Source organism: Onychostruthus taczanowskii, unplaced genomic scaffold (assembly GCF_017590055.1).
Source record: "Onychostruthus taczanowskii isolate IOZ18803 unplaced genomic scaffold, ASM1759005v1 scaffold98, whole genome shotgun sequence".
Classification (NCBI taxonomy): Eukaryota; Metazoa; Chordata; class Aves; order Passeriformes; family Passeridae; genus Onychostruthus; species Onychostruthus taczanowskii.
Window position 1 is genome coordinate 1,188,402 of NW_024507879.1, and position 13,987 is coordinate 1,202,388.

A 13,987-nucleotide genomic window follows, 5' to 3' on the forward strand; every position below is an offset into this window, starting at 1 on the left:
GCAGGATCGGCTGCTCCAGTTGGATCCCTACAAGTCCATGGGGCCTGATGGGCCCCATCCAAGAATCCACAAAGAACTGATGATGTCATCTCAAAGCCTCTCTCTATGATTTATGAGATGTGCTGGGAATCCCAGGTAACTGGAAGTTGGCAAATGTTGTCCCAGTTTTCAAGAAGGGCAAGAAAGAGGACCCTGGAAATTAAGTCTGTCAGTGTCACTTCAGTGCCTGGCACTGTTATGGAGAAGATTATTCTGGGAGGCATTGAAAAACACCTGAAAAAATGCAGTCCTTGGTCACAGCCAGCACAGATTCATGAGAGAGAAGCGCTGCTCATCAAATCTGATTTCCTTTTAGGACAAGGTAGCCCACCAGGCTGATCAAGGGAAACCTGTTGATGTAATCTTTCTGGATTTCAGTAAATCTGAAATTTTGGTACTGCCTCTCCCAGGATCCTTCTGGACAAGATGTCCATCCCACAAATACATTATGGGATGGGTGAACAACCAGCTCATGCGTCTGGTGCAAAGGGTGACAGTGAACATCAGACTGGTGGCCTGTCACTAGTGGGGTTCCACAGGGCTCCATCCTTGGCCCTGTGTTCTTCAACATCTTCATCAACGACTTGGACACAGGACTGGAAGGGACACTGAGCAAGTTTACAGATGATACAAAGCTGGGAGAGGCTGCTGACTCTGTTGAAGGCAGGGAGACCTTGCAAAGAGACCTTGACAGATTAGAAGACTGTGCAATCATCAACCATATGAAGCTCAACAGGGGAAAGTGCTGGATTCTGCACCTGGGACAGGGCAACCATCTTGCCTCTGTGGTGACCAGTGACAGGACTTGGGCAAAGAGCCTGAAGCTGTGCCAGGGGAGGTTTAGGTTGGATTTTAGAAAAAGGTTCTTGACCTAGAGGGTGGCTAAGCACTGGAACAGGATCCCCAGGGATCAGAGCCCCAAGCCTGACAGACCTCAAGGAGGGTTGGGACAATGCTATCAGGCACATGACTCTTGGGGACTGTCCTGAGCAGGATCAGGAGTTGGACTTGATGATCTTTATGGGTCCCTTCCAAATTAAGCTTACTCTGTGATTCTTTTATTTGCTTGTGTGCACAACTTTTGTTTCATTTATTAAACTGCCTTTATCTGAGTCCATAAGTTCCCTCACTTTAACTCTTCCAGTTCTCTCCCTGCTCTTGCCAGGGGCTGGGAGTGAGCAGCTGTGTGGGCCCTTGTTACCAGCTGGGGTTAAACCATGACAATGTTTTACAAAAAGAGAGGGGAATAACAAAAATGTGTCTGCAATGCACCAGGAATTTTTACATGAAAGAATTGCCTTTCCCTCTGACTTTCCATACCATTACAACTCCCAAAATAATGTTCTGAAGAACTACATTCCACAGATGAACTCCTTTTGTAGCACAGGTGCTCACTTGATAATGTTTTGAGAGGTCTGGGAGAAGGTCAAGAAACCAGATCTTACCTCATTAGCTATGAAAAGGCTTATATATCAAATTCCCATCATAAATACATAATATTTTAGTAATCTTTTAAAATCAGAATTGTGAAAAGCATTTTTTAAAAAATATCAACAATTGAGCAGCATGATGAACTGTTTAAAATTACAGGCCACTTTCTGTTGCTCGTGTGTAGGAAGAGTAGAAATGAAAAACTCATCTCCGTGTTACACAGATGTGGTAGGTTTTGGCCAAGTTAAGATTTTAGTCAAGGGTTTAAGCAATGAATTCTATATAGTAACAGGGTTTCTCTGTGTACTGGTTCAAGTGTGTTGAAGTTATTCCACCTATGTTTCTTTCTCAGTTTTATTTAGAGCTGTTTCGATTGCCTATTGTAATTGCTTTTCCTCCAATAGCTCCTTTCTGTGCATTCAATAACAGATGTAGAAGTTCTAGCCTTTTGAGGATCCGTAGTTATGGGTCATTCTGAAGGATTTCTGCACTGTTTCACTGTTTTATTAAACCGAACACTCCACAGAAGTCAGGAATATTTTACTTTTTAAATAACACATTTGCTAAGTTTGCCTTTGGAGTTGCAAAACTTTTATGTCGTTACCAGCTGATGGGTTTCCCTGTGACCGAAACCTTCGAGTTCTGATGGAAACTTAACGAAAGAGCAATAACTAGTAATTTGAAAAGGCTGAAGTGTAAAGCAGCTGCCAAGAGTGATACAATGCCACTCCAGAGTCTCTTGGATGAATCAGCAAAACCCACATATGCATCTACAGGGGCCGTTGCGTGAGCAAGGAGAAGGCATTCAGTGCCATAGGTGCGGTGGGAGCAGCGGATTCCCTGTCCAATGAGGTGGAATGCTCCGCAGGCACATGGTTTACGCTGCTCAAAATAACTTGGGACCTGCAAACTGACAAATGCTGCTGCTCCGGTGGTGACAGGTTGTCCAGCTCCTTACAGCCATCCTCACAATAACGAAGGGTAACTTCCCTCACTCTATGGACTCCTAGCTGTTTCTGTTCCTGAGGACTCGAAGAATCCCCTCGCTTCCTTAACTTTAACCTCACACTTCTGGATAACTCTCAGCGCTACTCACTGCCACGCTGGGCAGCAACATCTGGAGGAATTAACAAAGGTAATCCCTCAATTTCAGATTGGTCTACGTTTTGATTTTGCAGAGTGTAGCAGAAGGGTTTGATAAGCATGTATATTTGAATGCTAATTATAGCTGGTAAGGCATACACAGGGAACAAATACATTTCTAAACCGACTTTTAGATTATGCTGAGGTATGTGCATTGCAGGGAAAGAGAAACTGTGTTCTGCAGCATTATAAAGGACCTGAATAGCATTGGTGGGGTTCTCAAAATCCCTCGGAGCCAGTCTGACTCCTCTAAAGAGTCAACAAGATTCTAATGACCTGAAAAGTTCCTTGCTGGGACTCTTTCCTCTTCCTGCTCATCTTCCCTTCATGAAATAATGGATGAGTGAAATACATACATTCTTGTATTCAGCCTTAAACCAAGATGCCATCATTTGGAAGTCCTTCTTAAGCAAAATCAAACCTAATTTAATGTGACCCCCATAGTTAAATGCTTTCTATTTATTTAATTATTTATTCTGTCATGTAAAATGACCCCCGTGGCTATATTTAGTGCAGGGAGATCTGCTCTCTGGATTAATGTACACAACAGCTGCAGAAACAGTCCTGCAGGAAGGGCATAGCTCTCACCCTTGAGCTCACTATCTCCTTTGCTCTCTTTCTCTCTCTCAGAAAAGTATTTGACTGTCAGTAGCAAATGTTTGGCCCAATATATTGCAACATTAAGCAGTAATCAGAAGCCCATGTTAAGTTACCAAATAATACATCAACAATTGACAAGAGAACAGAGTAGCTCCTGAGCATATGTTAGCAGAACATTATACAAATCATGCTAAAGACGCTGATTACTCCATCAGCAGTTTTGTGTCAAGCATGAGGTTTACATTTGTGAAGATGCTCTAGAGTTTAAGAGTGAAAACAAAATCAGCAAATGTTAATGGAACGATTTCATAAACTTCAACTCTGCTCTTCTCCCTCTCCTACACCTCCTGAAGGTTCCTAAGGTCAGGATATTTCTTTGTTTTTGTCTGTCTTTAATTATTTTTTTTTTTTTTTTTTACTTTCAGAAACAGCTAACAAAATTAAACAGCAACAGCATGGTAGTTCCTGTAGCTGAGCAGAATAATATTTACATGTCAAAGAATATTTATAGTCAATTGAGGAGATAGGTCTTGTACATGGCGGAGTACCAAGCACAAAGGGGAACTGTGTGATCTGTCCTGGTTTTGATTCCTGTGCATTCTTCAGGGATTTTACAGCAGGTCTTGCTGTGGTACTGAAGGAATCTTTTTTTATCCACAGCTGATAATAATTAGTAGTCTAGGCATATTTGCACATAAACATAACATTAAGATAATTCGTCAAAAATGGTAAATGGGCAATGCAACCTCAATTGTAATCTAAACCATAGGGTGAGGGGGGAAAGAAAAAAAATCAGTTTACTTTTCTGTTTAAAACTTAACTGGATTAGTGCTTGTTTTCATAAACAAGAATAATGTACAGGAATGGGCGAATTATTCTTGTAGAATATAAACCTCGTTTAAACATTGCAGTTTGAAAATATGATTAAAATACGAGGGCTTTTATGTTACAATGCTCTTAGGGATGACTGTTATAAAAACATAAAAAAGAACAGTGGACAGAAAGAAATATGGTGAGACTGTGAGAAAAGAAAGGCACAACTGAGAAACCTGAGAAGAAAAAACACAATCCAGATTTCTTTTGTGCCTAATTTAACACTTAAGTTCCCTTTTCCACTGCGAACCTGTATTTGTAGGAAAACTGAATCTCATTTTAAAACCAACCAGCCCACGGGTTTGAAATTTCCAGAGAAAGAGATGTGCAAATGCCATGAGGTTTGCACAGCCCTGCTTTTTCAGTTTGCCCTTGCTGGCTCCGGCTGCGCACGCTGGCAGGGCTGCAGTCACCACCACCCGTGTGTGAGTCCTGCCACTGCTGCCACTCACACAGGGGGAGAACTGCTCAGCACTTGGAGTTAGGCAAAGTCTCATTGCAGGGCTGTAATTTGTCAGTCTAGAGCTAAGCTGTAGTTTCAGTCCCAAGCTGAAATCCTCAGCCGCGTGCATGTGTGGATTTCTGCACTGCTCCCACACACTACCAGCAGGAGCCACAGAAATGCTGAGTTTAGAGCATCTGGCCCACAATCCCTGAAAATGGATTTGCAGTCTAGCAGAGTGGTGTGTGTGTGTTTGAACCAGACAAATGAATATTGTTATCTGCTAGTTATATTTTCATTGAGGACTTCCATATGTACATTCAGCATCAAATTGTGGGTCTCTGCTGCAACTCTTTTGGCCTTTCATATAAACTTTATCTCACATGGGCAATCCTTGAAGGAAAGAGGACTATATACATTACTTGAATCAATAAAAACTTTTCCTCCATTGGGAGAACCTGAAGTTCCCTCAGAACTTGTCCTGATATCTGAGACCTGGCTGCACAGGTCATTGGGAGAGGAGGATGGAGGACCATCCCAGGCAGGCCTCAAAGACAGCCATCACCTGTCTTACTTTCAGACCTTTTAATTTAAAAATCAGCTGAAAATGTATTTCTTTCAATGAGATGTTTTTTCTTCAAGACATTGTGTGCCTTGCAGCTCAAGGAGATTCACTGAGGAGGAAAAAGGAACTCGAGACTTGGGATAAAGGGCCTCAGTTCTCATTTTGAGAACCACTAAGGGACAATATTAAATAAGGAAAATATTTTGTGATCAGAGTGAAAAATCAAAGATCTTTTCATTATATGAGAGTACAAAGGAAATGCTGAAAAGGTTAGAGACTCTTAATGTGCTTTTCCCTTGAAGCAGAGTTGAGTGTTTCCTCCTGCTTAGGGTGTCTAATACTGTAACAGTGAGGTCATGGGCCAGGGCATGACTCCAAGTGCACACAGGGCTCCTGCAGTGTCTGCTGCAGAATAACTTGGAGAGAGGATTTATACCACCCCATTTCTGAGGGATTTTGTTTCCATAAGAAGTTGTTACACTCCTGAGTCTGGAGATTCTCCATTTCCCATATTTAATCACATTACTTGAAACTGGGAGTTTAGTTGTCTGACTCACTACAGGGAATGGAAATCAAAGCCACTGAAGTGAATAAAACAGAAAAGTAAAGCACCCTCTTGCACACAGCTTTCTAAACACTATTTTAAAAATGTCTCACACACACACCCCCAAACACACAACCTTAGTCCTCTACTCAAGCCCAACCTCTCCTGTGTCTGGAGTCTCAGCCTGTCTTGCAGCAGCCACAGCTTGTCAACAGGCAGTACCAGAAACGGTGACAATGGCAACTGCTAAGTGACAATTCCTGCAAGCCCAGAGAATGTGACTGTGATCCTCCAACTCCTGCAAGGCAGAGCACTTGTGTCAGCTCTTACCTTGTTTTTCACAGCTGCGACCATACAGTCGGAACACCCCCATAAATGTTAAGCTCTCTGTGGGTAAATGCAATTTATGTGCAATTAAATTAATCATGAAGCAGACAGAGCCTCTAATATTTGCTAAATTTTCTTGTTTCCACACTGAGGGGCTGGGCATGCAGAGTGCTGCTGTGTAAAGGCCACAAAGGTGCCTCTCTGCAGAGCAGAAGCAGCAGTTTGTTTGCTTGCTGCTCTGCTGCTGGGGTTTCACACAAAAGCACTCCCAACAGAAGTTATGGGAGCTTGAAAAGATAAGACAGGAACAACATGTACCAACTGAAATTTCTCCTTTTAACTTTTGAAAGCCAAAGAAGATGTTCCAATGCTTTTTGCATTAAATCTGCTAATTGCATACAACCTGTTTATTCTAACATACAGGAGAGTTTGAAAAATTATCTTTAAGGCATCAAGCATTAGAAGCTGTTCTCACCAAACAAAATGGAGACATATCAGATATATCTGGGATTCCCTTAAGCTTGCTGAGATTTCACTAATGCTATTTCTGTACGAAAAACTCAGATTCTTTCAGTGGTGACTCAGGAATGAGTCTAAGAAAACTCAAACAAGAAGAAATGAAAGTGTTTGGTGTCACTCTATGCAAGACCCCAGTGGTACATATTTCCTTCCTTCCATGTAAGGATTTTCAGGTCAAGCCACTGCCAAAACAAACTGTGGAAACTTATTCTACCTTTGTGAATATTTAATCCTGAAGATCCCTTGGCTAATAAGAGAACATTGCCATAACCATAGGCTCCTGGAAACTCAAAGCTTGTTCAATTAGTTGCCTAATGGAAACTGAATTATCAGAGTGAAGAAATTAATGGAGTCAGTTTTGCACATGGCATCCTCTGGTGCCTTTCAAGATATCAGGAGCCCAAGGTCACTGCAGTTGGTGTCCCAGGAAAGCCAAAGATGCCCTCGTGCTGTGGTTTGGTGCTGGAGCTAATGAGCCAGTCAGGAGTAGAGAACTGCAGGCTGCTGGGGGCAGTCACCCCATTTCCTCCTAAATAAGACTAGTTTAGAGACATTACTTGTCACCAGCAATGCAATTCCTGCCCTTGATACAGGTTCACTACCACACTTTTCCAGTCAGCAAAATCATTGGTGCTTTCATGGCCACCACAGATTGCTGGTGACCGTGTTTCTGCTAGATTGTCCTTCTTCCTGCCTGCTCCACACAGTTATCTGCACTTATCTGATGTCTCAGCAGAGACATCTGCAATTACAATACAGTGAGCACAGTTCTTTGAAAAAAAAACACAACAAAATGGACATCTCTGAAGGCATAAGCAAGGCAGAATTAATAACCATAATGGGATTGCCCAGTTGCCTCACGGCAACACTTGCTGAAACTTACCATTTTCCATTAAATTAAAAATATAAAATGATTCCAAATATTTTAAAACTTCAGTAGACAAGCACTGCCTCAAAGTGCTACATTTGATTAGAACCCAACAACTTCATTACTAAAAATAGAATAAAAAGTCATCTTCTACACAAGCTGAAAATAGAGAAGAGTTAGATATAAAATTCTGACCCTGGGTGAGCTCTAAAGAAAAGTGATGGCCCTCTAAGTATTAAGAATTTGGCATCAGATTCATTCTCATTAATATCTTGCTTCCCAACTCTAGAAGGAGAACTCTGCTCCCTTCTACCTCTTCTGCTCCAATGGGCAGAAGGAAGGAAGTTGTTCCAGGTCCTTTGCTGGGGATCTGTTTGTTTTCCTCCCTTTGCTAACAGACAGTGGCTTCCTCACTAGGGTTTTTCAAGCTAGAATTATAAAATTATTTTGCCTAAACACATCTTTGAGAGTAGCTCCTCATGTTGCAGTGATACTCCTTAAGCAAATTAGCAGAAATTGTTTCTTTCATGTTTCAATGCTTTCGATTCATCGAAAGATGAATAGAAGACATGCAAGAACCAAGTGTCAAATATAACCAGAATGAAGTCTCAAACAACCACACTGAACACACAGTTGCTTGACTAAGGTTTTCTGCAGAAAAGCTACACTGTGATTAACAACCTCTGTTGAAACAGACATAGCACAATGAAATAGCACTTATGTCTGTGCAACAGAGGCAAATGAAACCCTGAGTACTCTCAGCCAGACAGTATCCATATACTCTTTAGACAAATCCATTACAGGAGTTCTTAACGTTCATTTGACTTCAGGTTTTGATTACACAATACTCCTTCCCTACTTAGAGCATCCAGTGTCCTCTAAAGATCTGCATCATCTTTTTTCAGCCCTGATGACCTTTACAGACACTAAGATGAAGATCTGTCATTCTGAAATGCTGCAGAAAAGTGGCCAAGAAATGCAGCAAGCCAAATTTTGCCACCTTGTAAAATACACACTTCTCCAGCCATGTAAAATACAGCCTTCCACTGTGTCCTGTAAAGCTACAAGGAGCTGGATGTTCTACCTCAGCCAGAGCCACACGTGGAGAGGTTCTAGGCTGCAGTTCATTCATGGACGGGTCTGCCCTCCAGGCTGTAAACTCCCTATGTTAGAATGGATTTAAACTCTTGGGAGCTGAAACTGTAGCTTTAGCTGTGACCTTTACAGCACATAGTCTGTGATCAGCACATGAACAAGAGAAGAGAGCCCCTGAAACACGTTCAGCTGCACTAAGGTGGCACAGCTGCCCAAGAAGTTAAAGCTGAGCAAGCAAAAGCAGTTTCCACTGAGCAGGAACTTTAAGCCTCATGGAGAACTCTTTGTACTCTTAAGAGGTTAAATTATAAACTGTGTCCAGTCATGAAACAGCTCACGATATCATCTCATGTGGGCTTCCCAAATCAATGTTCTCTACGTGCCACAGCCTCACTGAAACATTGCACCAGATAATTTAATGCCAAGTGTTCAACTGGTATCACAGAGCCTGGCTCAGCTGCAGGGACTCCACGGTGTGCTTAAAAGCCTACAATTCATATGGCATTTTATTTCTTGTTCATTGTACAGGTACAAACTTAGCAATATTTTGATTGGGTGCCTCTGTAGTCTTAGTGATTTTCTTTGTTTAATATTATGAAAATAAAGTAAAATCAATAAATGCAAAATGCCCAATATTTACATAAGGAAGAGGATTTCAGTATAAAGAAACCTGCCTCAAGCAGAGGGATTAAGGTCTCAAAATGCACATCAGATTGTGACAGCTGTATGTTCATTCATTGAAGAAAAATATAAACAGTTTAAATTGAAACCCTCCTTTTTGTAAATAAGGAATAAGGGCTGGCACTCACATTCCAGGAAGAAATACTGCAGCAGTATGAGACATTACCACTTCATTTGTTCTTAAGCATCCCTTTTCCAGGGACACCTGTCCCACTAGAAAAGTCCAAAGCCTTTCCCAGCAGAAATACCTTTTTAACTTTTCCTTCCCTGATAACTTCAGCTGTTACACAAGGCTGTGAACGGAGATGGCCAATGCTGGGGCATGGATGTTCTCTTTTCTTGATGCCACGACAGGAACAGAACCTTCTGCAGGGTGAGAAACCAGACAGCTTGGGGTAGGAATACCTGAAACCACTGCAGCAAGATTTGCCACACCAAAAATAAGCAGGAGGGAGATAATGAGCACTACATAGCTTGAGAGACAGATCCAGTGAACAGTCATGCACTTGTTTCAGTACCTGAGGAATCAGCTCTCTGAATGGGGTACAGAGCAGTCATTTGTGTCCATATTTAGGACACCAGAGGAAGAGGGTGTTATCAGGGTGTCTGAATCCCTCTGCACTCATCATGGCCCTCGTGTAAACAAAAGGGAGAACCCCACTCAGTTACACTTGTTCAAGTATCAAAAGGGATACTTTAGCTTTGCTGATCAGGCATGCAGGTTAAGCATGGGCTTCCTGATGCTCTCATCTCATGTGGTACATTTTTTCAGAAGCAGGATGACCTAAGAACATGATTCTGAAAGCCCTGTAGTACAAATTATGTTTGCATCAAATAATGACACAGTTCTCTACTTACTTTCAATAAATAATGACATAGTTCTCCACTTACTTTAAATAGCTTATTAGAAATAATGCTGGATTTAATAAGATGTGGGACATTTAGCACTATTATAGCTTCCTATAATGCATGAAAAATTGTCATTATAGAATATTTTGGTTCTTTTTCCTTCCTCCTCACATCTCTCTTATGATTTTGAGGGTTCATTTACTTACTACTTCAATGCTTTTCAAGCTAAATTTACTTCACTTTAAAGTACTGTTATTCTCAACTTTCAGTCCCTGAAATATCCAACACTTAATCTAATCTGGTGAGATTGTTTCTTAGCTAAGAAACACATGCCAGCAATGATGAAGATTTGACATTGAGACTCAGTTAATAGCTCTGTAGTTGAAGTTTTGCCTTGAACAGGGTAGAAAACACCACACTCTCAGTTACTTTATGTGAGGCTCCTGACAGTAGAAAGTGATGAAAGATGAACTTTACTGGGTAAGGGCAGCAGTGTCTGGCAGGATGTGCAGAAGCAGGCCTTTAACACAAGGCCATCCTTATGCTTCAAGTATTACAAGTACTTCCCAGTATTCAGCACACACATGCAGTTTGGAAATGTTCTGTTCTGCTTTTCAGAAGCCTGTCATTGTGTTCAATCAAAAAGATTGCTATTGTTAAGGCGTGGTCCTGTTTGTCCTTTTTGTTGGCAGCATGCAAGACGACAGTTTAGAAACCTCAACTTCAATATCTCAGCTTCTGAGAGAGAGTTATTTAGCAGAAACTAAGCACCAAGGGAAGAGTGAAAGAAGCAGATCAGAGCCAGTTTCTCATCATTTCCACTATGGCAATGCTTCTGGTGATTCAGATGAGGTAGCTGCACAAGATGACCTCCCAGATCTGTCTGCCTTTTTGAGCCAAGAAGAGCTTGATGAAAGTGTAAACCTGGCAAGACAAGCTATTGATCAGAATCCACTGGAAACTAAACAGGATGAGCTTCAGGCACATTCACAGCACTTCCCAGATCAGCTGAACAGCACAGGAAAACACAGACAAATGGCCCAGTCCACAGCTCTGAAAACACCAGACAATGGCCTGCACTCCAACTTTTGTCAGGAACATGCCAGAAATACAAAGGGGTCCAAAGGGAGTTCTCAAGATCTAAAGAAACACCACCTCCCTTCTGAATCAGAATCCAAAAAGGAATTCCTAAACAAGGCAGCAGATTTCATTGAGGAGCTCTCATCACTTTTCAAAGCTCACAACTCTGAAAGAATACGACCTCGAACATGCAAAAACTACAAGAGCAAAATTGATTCTAAGAACAAGTCTGCTCAAAAAGGTAGCTCCAACCTGTCTCTCACATCAGAAAACAGAGAAAGGCTTTCCATTCCAACACCTCAAGACTTGGAAAACAAAGCAGAGAAAACTTTTGAACAAACAGATGATCAACAGGCAGCAAACCTGGAATCTATCAGTCAATTAACAAGTGCAGAGCTGAAAACAGAATCAGAATCTGCATCTGTATATTCTGATGAGCCCATTGGACAGCCACCACGCTTTACTCAAAAACTGAAGAGCAGGGAAGTTCCTGAAGGATCCAAAGTGCAATTGGACTGCATTGTGGTAGGAATCCCAGCACCTGAAGTCAGGTAAACATATTCTGCACTTGTCATTTTGTATTTCTGTAATGGTAGGTGTGTGCAAATGGGAAATACCTTGTTTGGGAAGAATATTATTTCTACTATGCTTCAGTGTAAACTCACTGCTCTAATTAACAGTTTAGAGGCATTCCCTTGGTGGAGCCATTACAAATGTGGTATTGTGTTCAGCCCATAAACTTGTAGAGGAGTCTGACTAAAAGAGAAAACAGTGCCAGAAATTATGGGGTTTTTTTAACAGAAAACAAACAGGAAATATCATCCCCTAGGTATTAGGAACACTCTCTGCTTATAAAGCAAGACTCTGAACACTTCTTTTGCTTATTTCTCCAGGCACTTGCCTTGATAAATCATTTTAATAATAAAAATGTCAGTAGGATCCCTGGAAGTGAGAAATTATTTTTCCCCCTTTTATCATTCATAGTTTATAATGCAATGACAACAAGTGAAATCATCTTCTCTTACGGATCTGAACCTGAGCACAAATTCAGCCTGGCTTTGTTCACATTCAGAACAGGTGAACACTGAACTGCTTGTTCACAGTCTGTACTCCAACACACAAAGTTCAATTCAGGTGTTTTTCCAGAAGGCCACAGCACTGTCCTTATACCAGCAGTCATGTTTGTGCTGTTGACATACACAGAAGTGACAAGGTGCTCATGTCATCCACGTTTAGGTGTGCAACAACCACCAGAATTAGAAGCTGACACTCTGGAGTCACTGAAGGCTTGCAAGGGCAGACTGGAAGGCCAGGAGTGATGGCTCATCCTACAGATAACCAGGGATGAGCAGAATGCCTGCACACCCAACGCAGGAACCACTTGATTCCACAGAAATGGATGATGGATATCTTTGTGGCTTGGGTCCATTTGTGCCTCAACAAAATGGAAGCGTTTTAGTTGAAATTTCTATTTCAACATTTGGTTTTGTTAATTTTGATAAATTAAATAAGTGACTTATGTGAATGCCATTCAACACAGGAGCTACTACACTTGTGTAGAATAAGCATCCATCAGATACAGGAAATTAGGGACAGGGAGAAAGAAGTCCCCTAGGGAAAGTTAGTCCCAAGCAGTTACAGCTCAAGAAAAAGATAAGGCTCAGCTTTCAGTTTCACAATTTTAACTAAAAAAAAAAAAAAACAAGATAAGTGACAAGGGGGGGAACTCTGAATTCTCTCTCCCTTGTGTCTGTGTGTGTATGTATGTGCTATATTAAGGAGAAAGCTGGGAATGTTAGCTCCTTGAAGAGTTTCCTGATCATAATTATTTATTAACAAAACTTTGTCATGCTCATCCAAGATTCTTTCAACTCCACCACTGTGCAGAAGTAACACTAAGAGAGGGTGCAAAAATTGTCACTTGACTGAGTGATAAATATTCACATGCTTCCATGTATTGTGGCCTTGTTAGTCACTGCTGCAGCACAAGGAAACCAGAAAACAGAATGTACTGTGGGATTTGTGTAGCATTAATCATGGGGACCAGAAGAATGCAGCTTTTTTTCCCTAAAAATAGTGCTTATCTTTGATCTGCTGTGCACAGCTTCTGAAAGAGTGAAGGAGGCATCTTGTTTGCCATAGTTGTGGGACTGTGAGCAGAACTGTGCTCAGAATTGCCAAATGTCTCGCTTGGAGGGTAAGACTTTTCCAAGGTTTATGGTGAGTTAGTTCTGTGTCTGTGGAGCAGGGCAAGGGCAGAAGGATTCTAATAGATAGGTAAAAGAAATAAAAAAAAAAATCAGCAGTCCCAGGAAAGAACCAGCTGGCAAGGCAGCAACTGATGAAAGAAAGCTTAATGACCTTTGACTTGAAATGGACTTCCTAACCACAGAAAGGGATCCCAAGTGACGTAAAATGCATATACTAGATATAATTACAAAGTGGAAGTCATACTGTGGGAAGCCAGAGCACTGTGAAACAAGAACAGGATTCAGCAAGCTCTGTAATGCAGTTAATCAATCAACATGAGGAGCAGTCTGATGGTTAAACTGATGTAATGGGGATTACAAGAGAGAAATTAGAGACAGGATATTTAGAAAGAAGCTGTTCACAGGGATAGAAAGGACTGGAAAATATGAAGGGCAGATACCATGTTTGAAAGCAAGATAGTACTAAACCAAATTGATGTAAAAGATGGTGTAAATTACATTCGGTATGGATCAGGGTCAAAATACCATTTTGATTATTTATCAAATTACCAAACCATGGCAATGATAAAACATTACAGGTGTGGTACATAACTATCCAGCACAATGGCTCACTGAGGGAAAGAAAACTGGATGGTGGAGCAGGGGAAGAAATGGGGAACTGATGTGAAACACCAGAACATGGAAAGCTAAGTCCTCTTGGCTGAATTCAGAAAGACCTGCC

General features: G+C 41.4%; 1 protein-coding gene across 3 annotated transcripts in view; it reads left to right on the forward strand.

Annotated features, from left to right (window-relative positions):
* Window positions 1–13,987, forward strand: part of MYPN (myopalladin) — a 71,203-nt gene that overhangs the window by 12,715 nt on the left and 44,501 nt on the right. The window contains exons 2-3 of one of the 3 annotated variants that reach the window (XM_041427278.1): window positions 2,078–2,605; window positions 10,669–11,607. In XM_041427278.1, the coding sequence (XP_041283212.1) occupies window positions 10,670–11,607 (938 nt within the window). In that variant the 5' untranslated portion in view covers window positions 2,078–2,605; window position 10,669. Of the gene's footprint in view, window positions 1–2,077; window positions 2,606–3,375; window positions 3,576–10,668; window positions 11,608–13,987 lie in introns of those variants that run through there. The other 2 variants (XM_041427279.1, XM_041427280.1) reach the window with 2 other exon arrangements.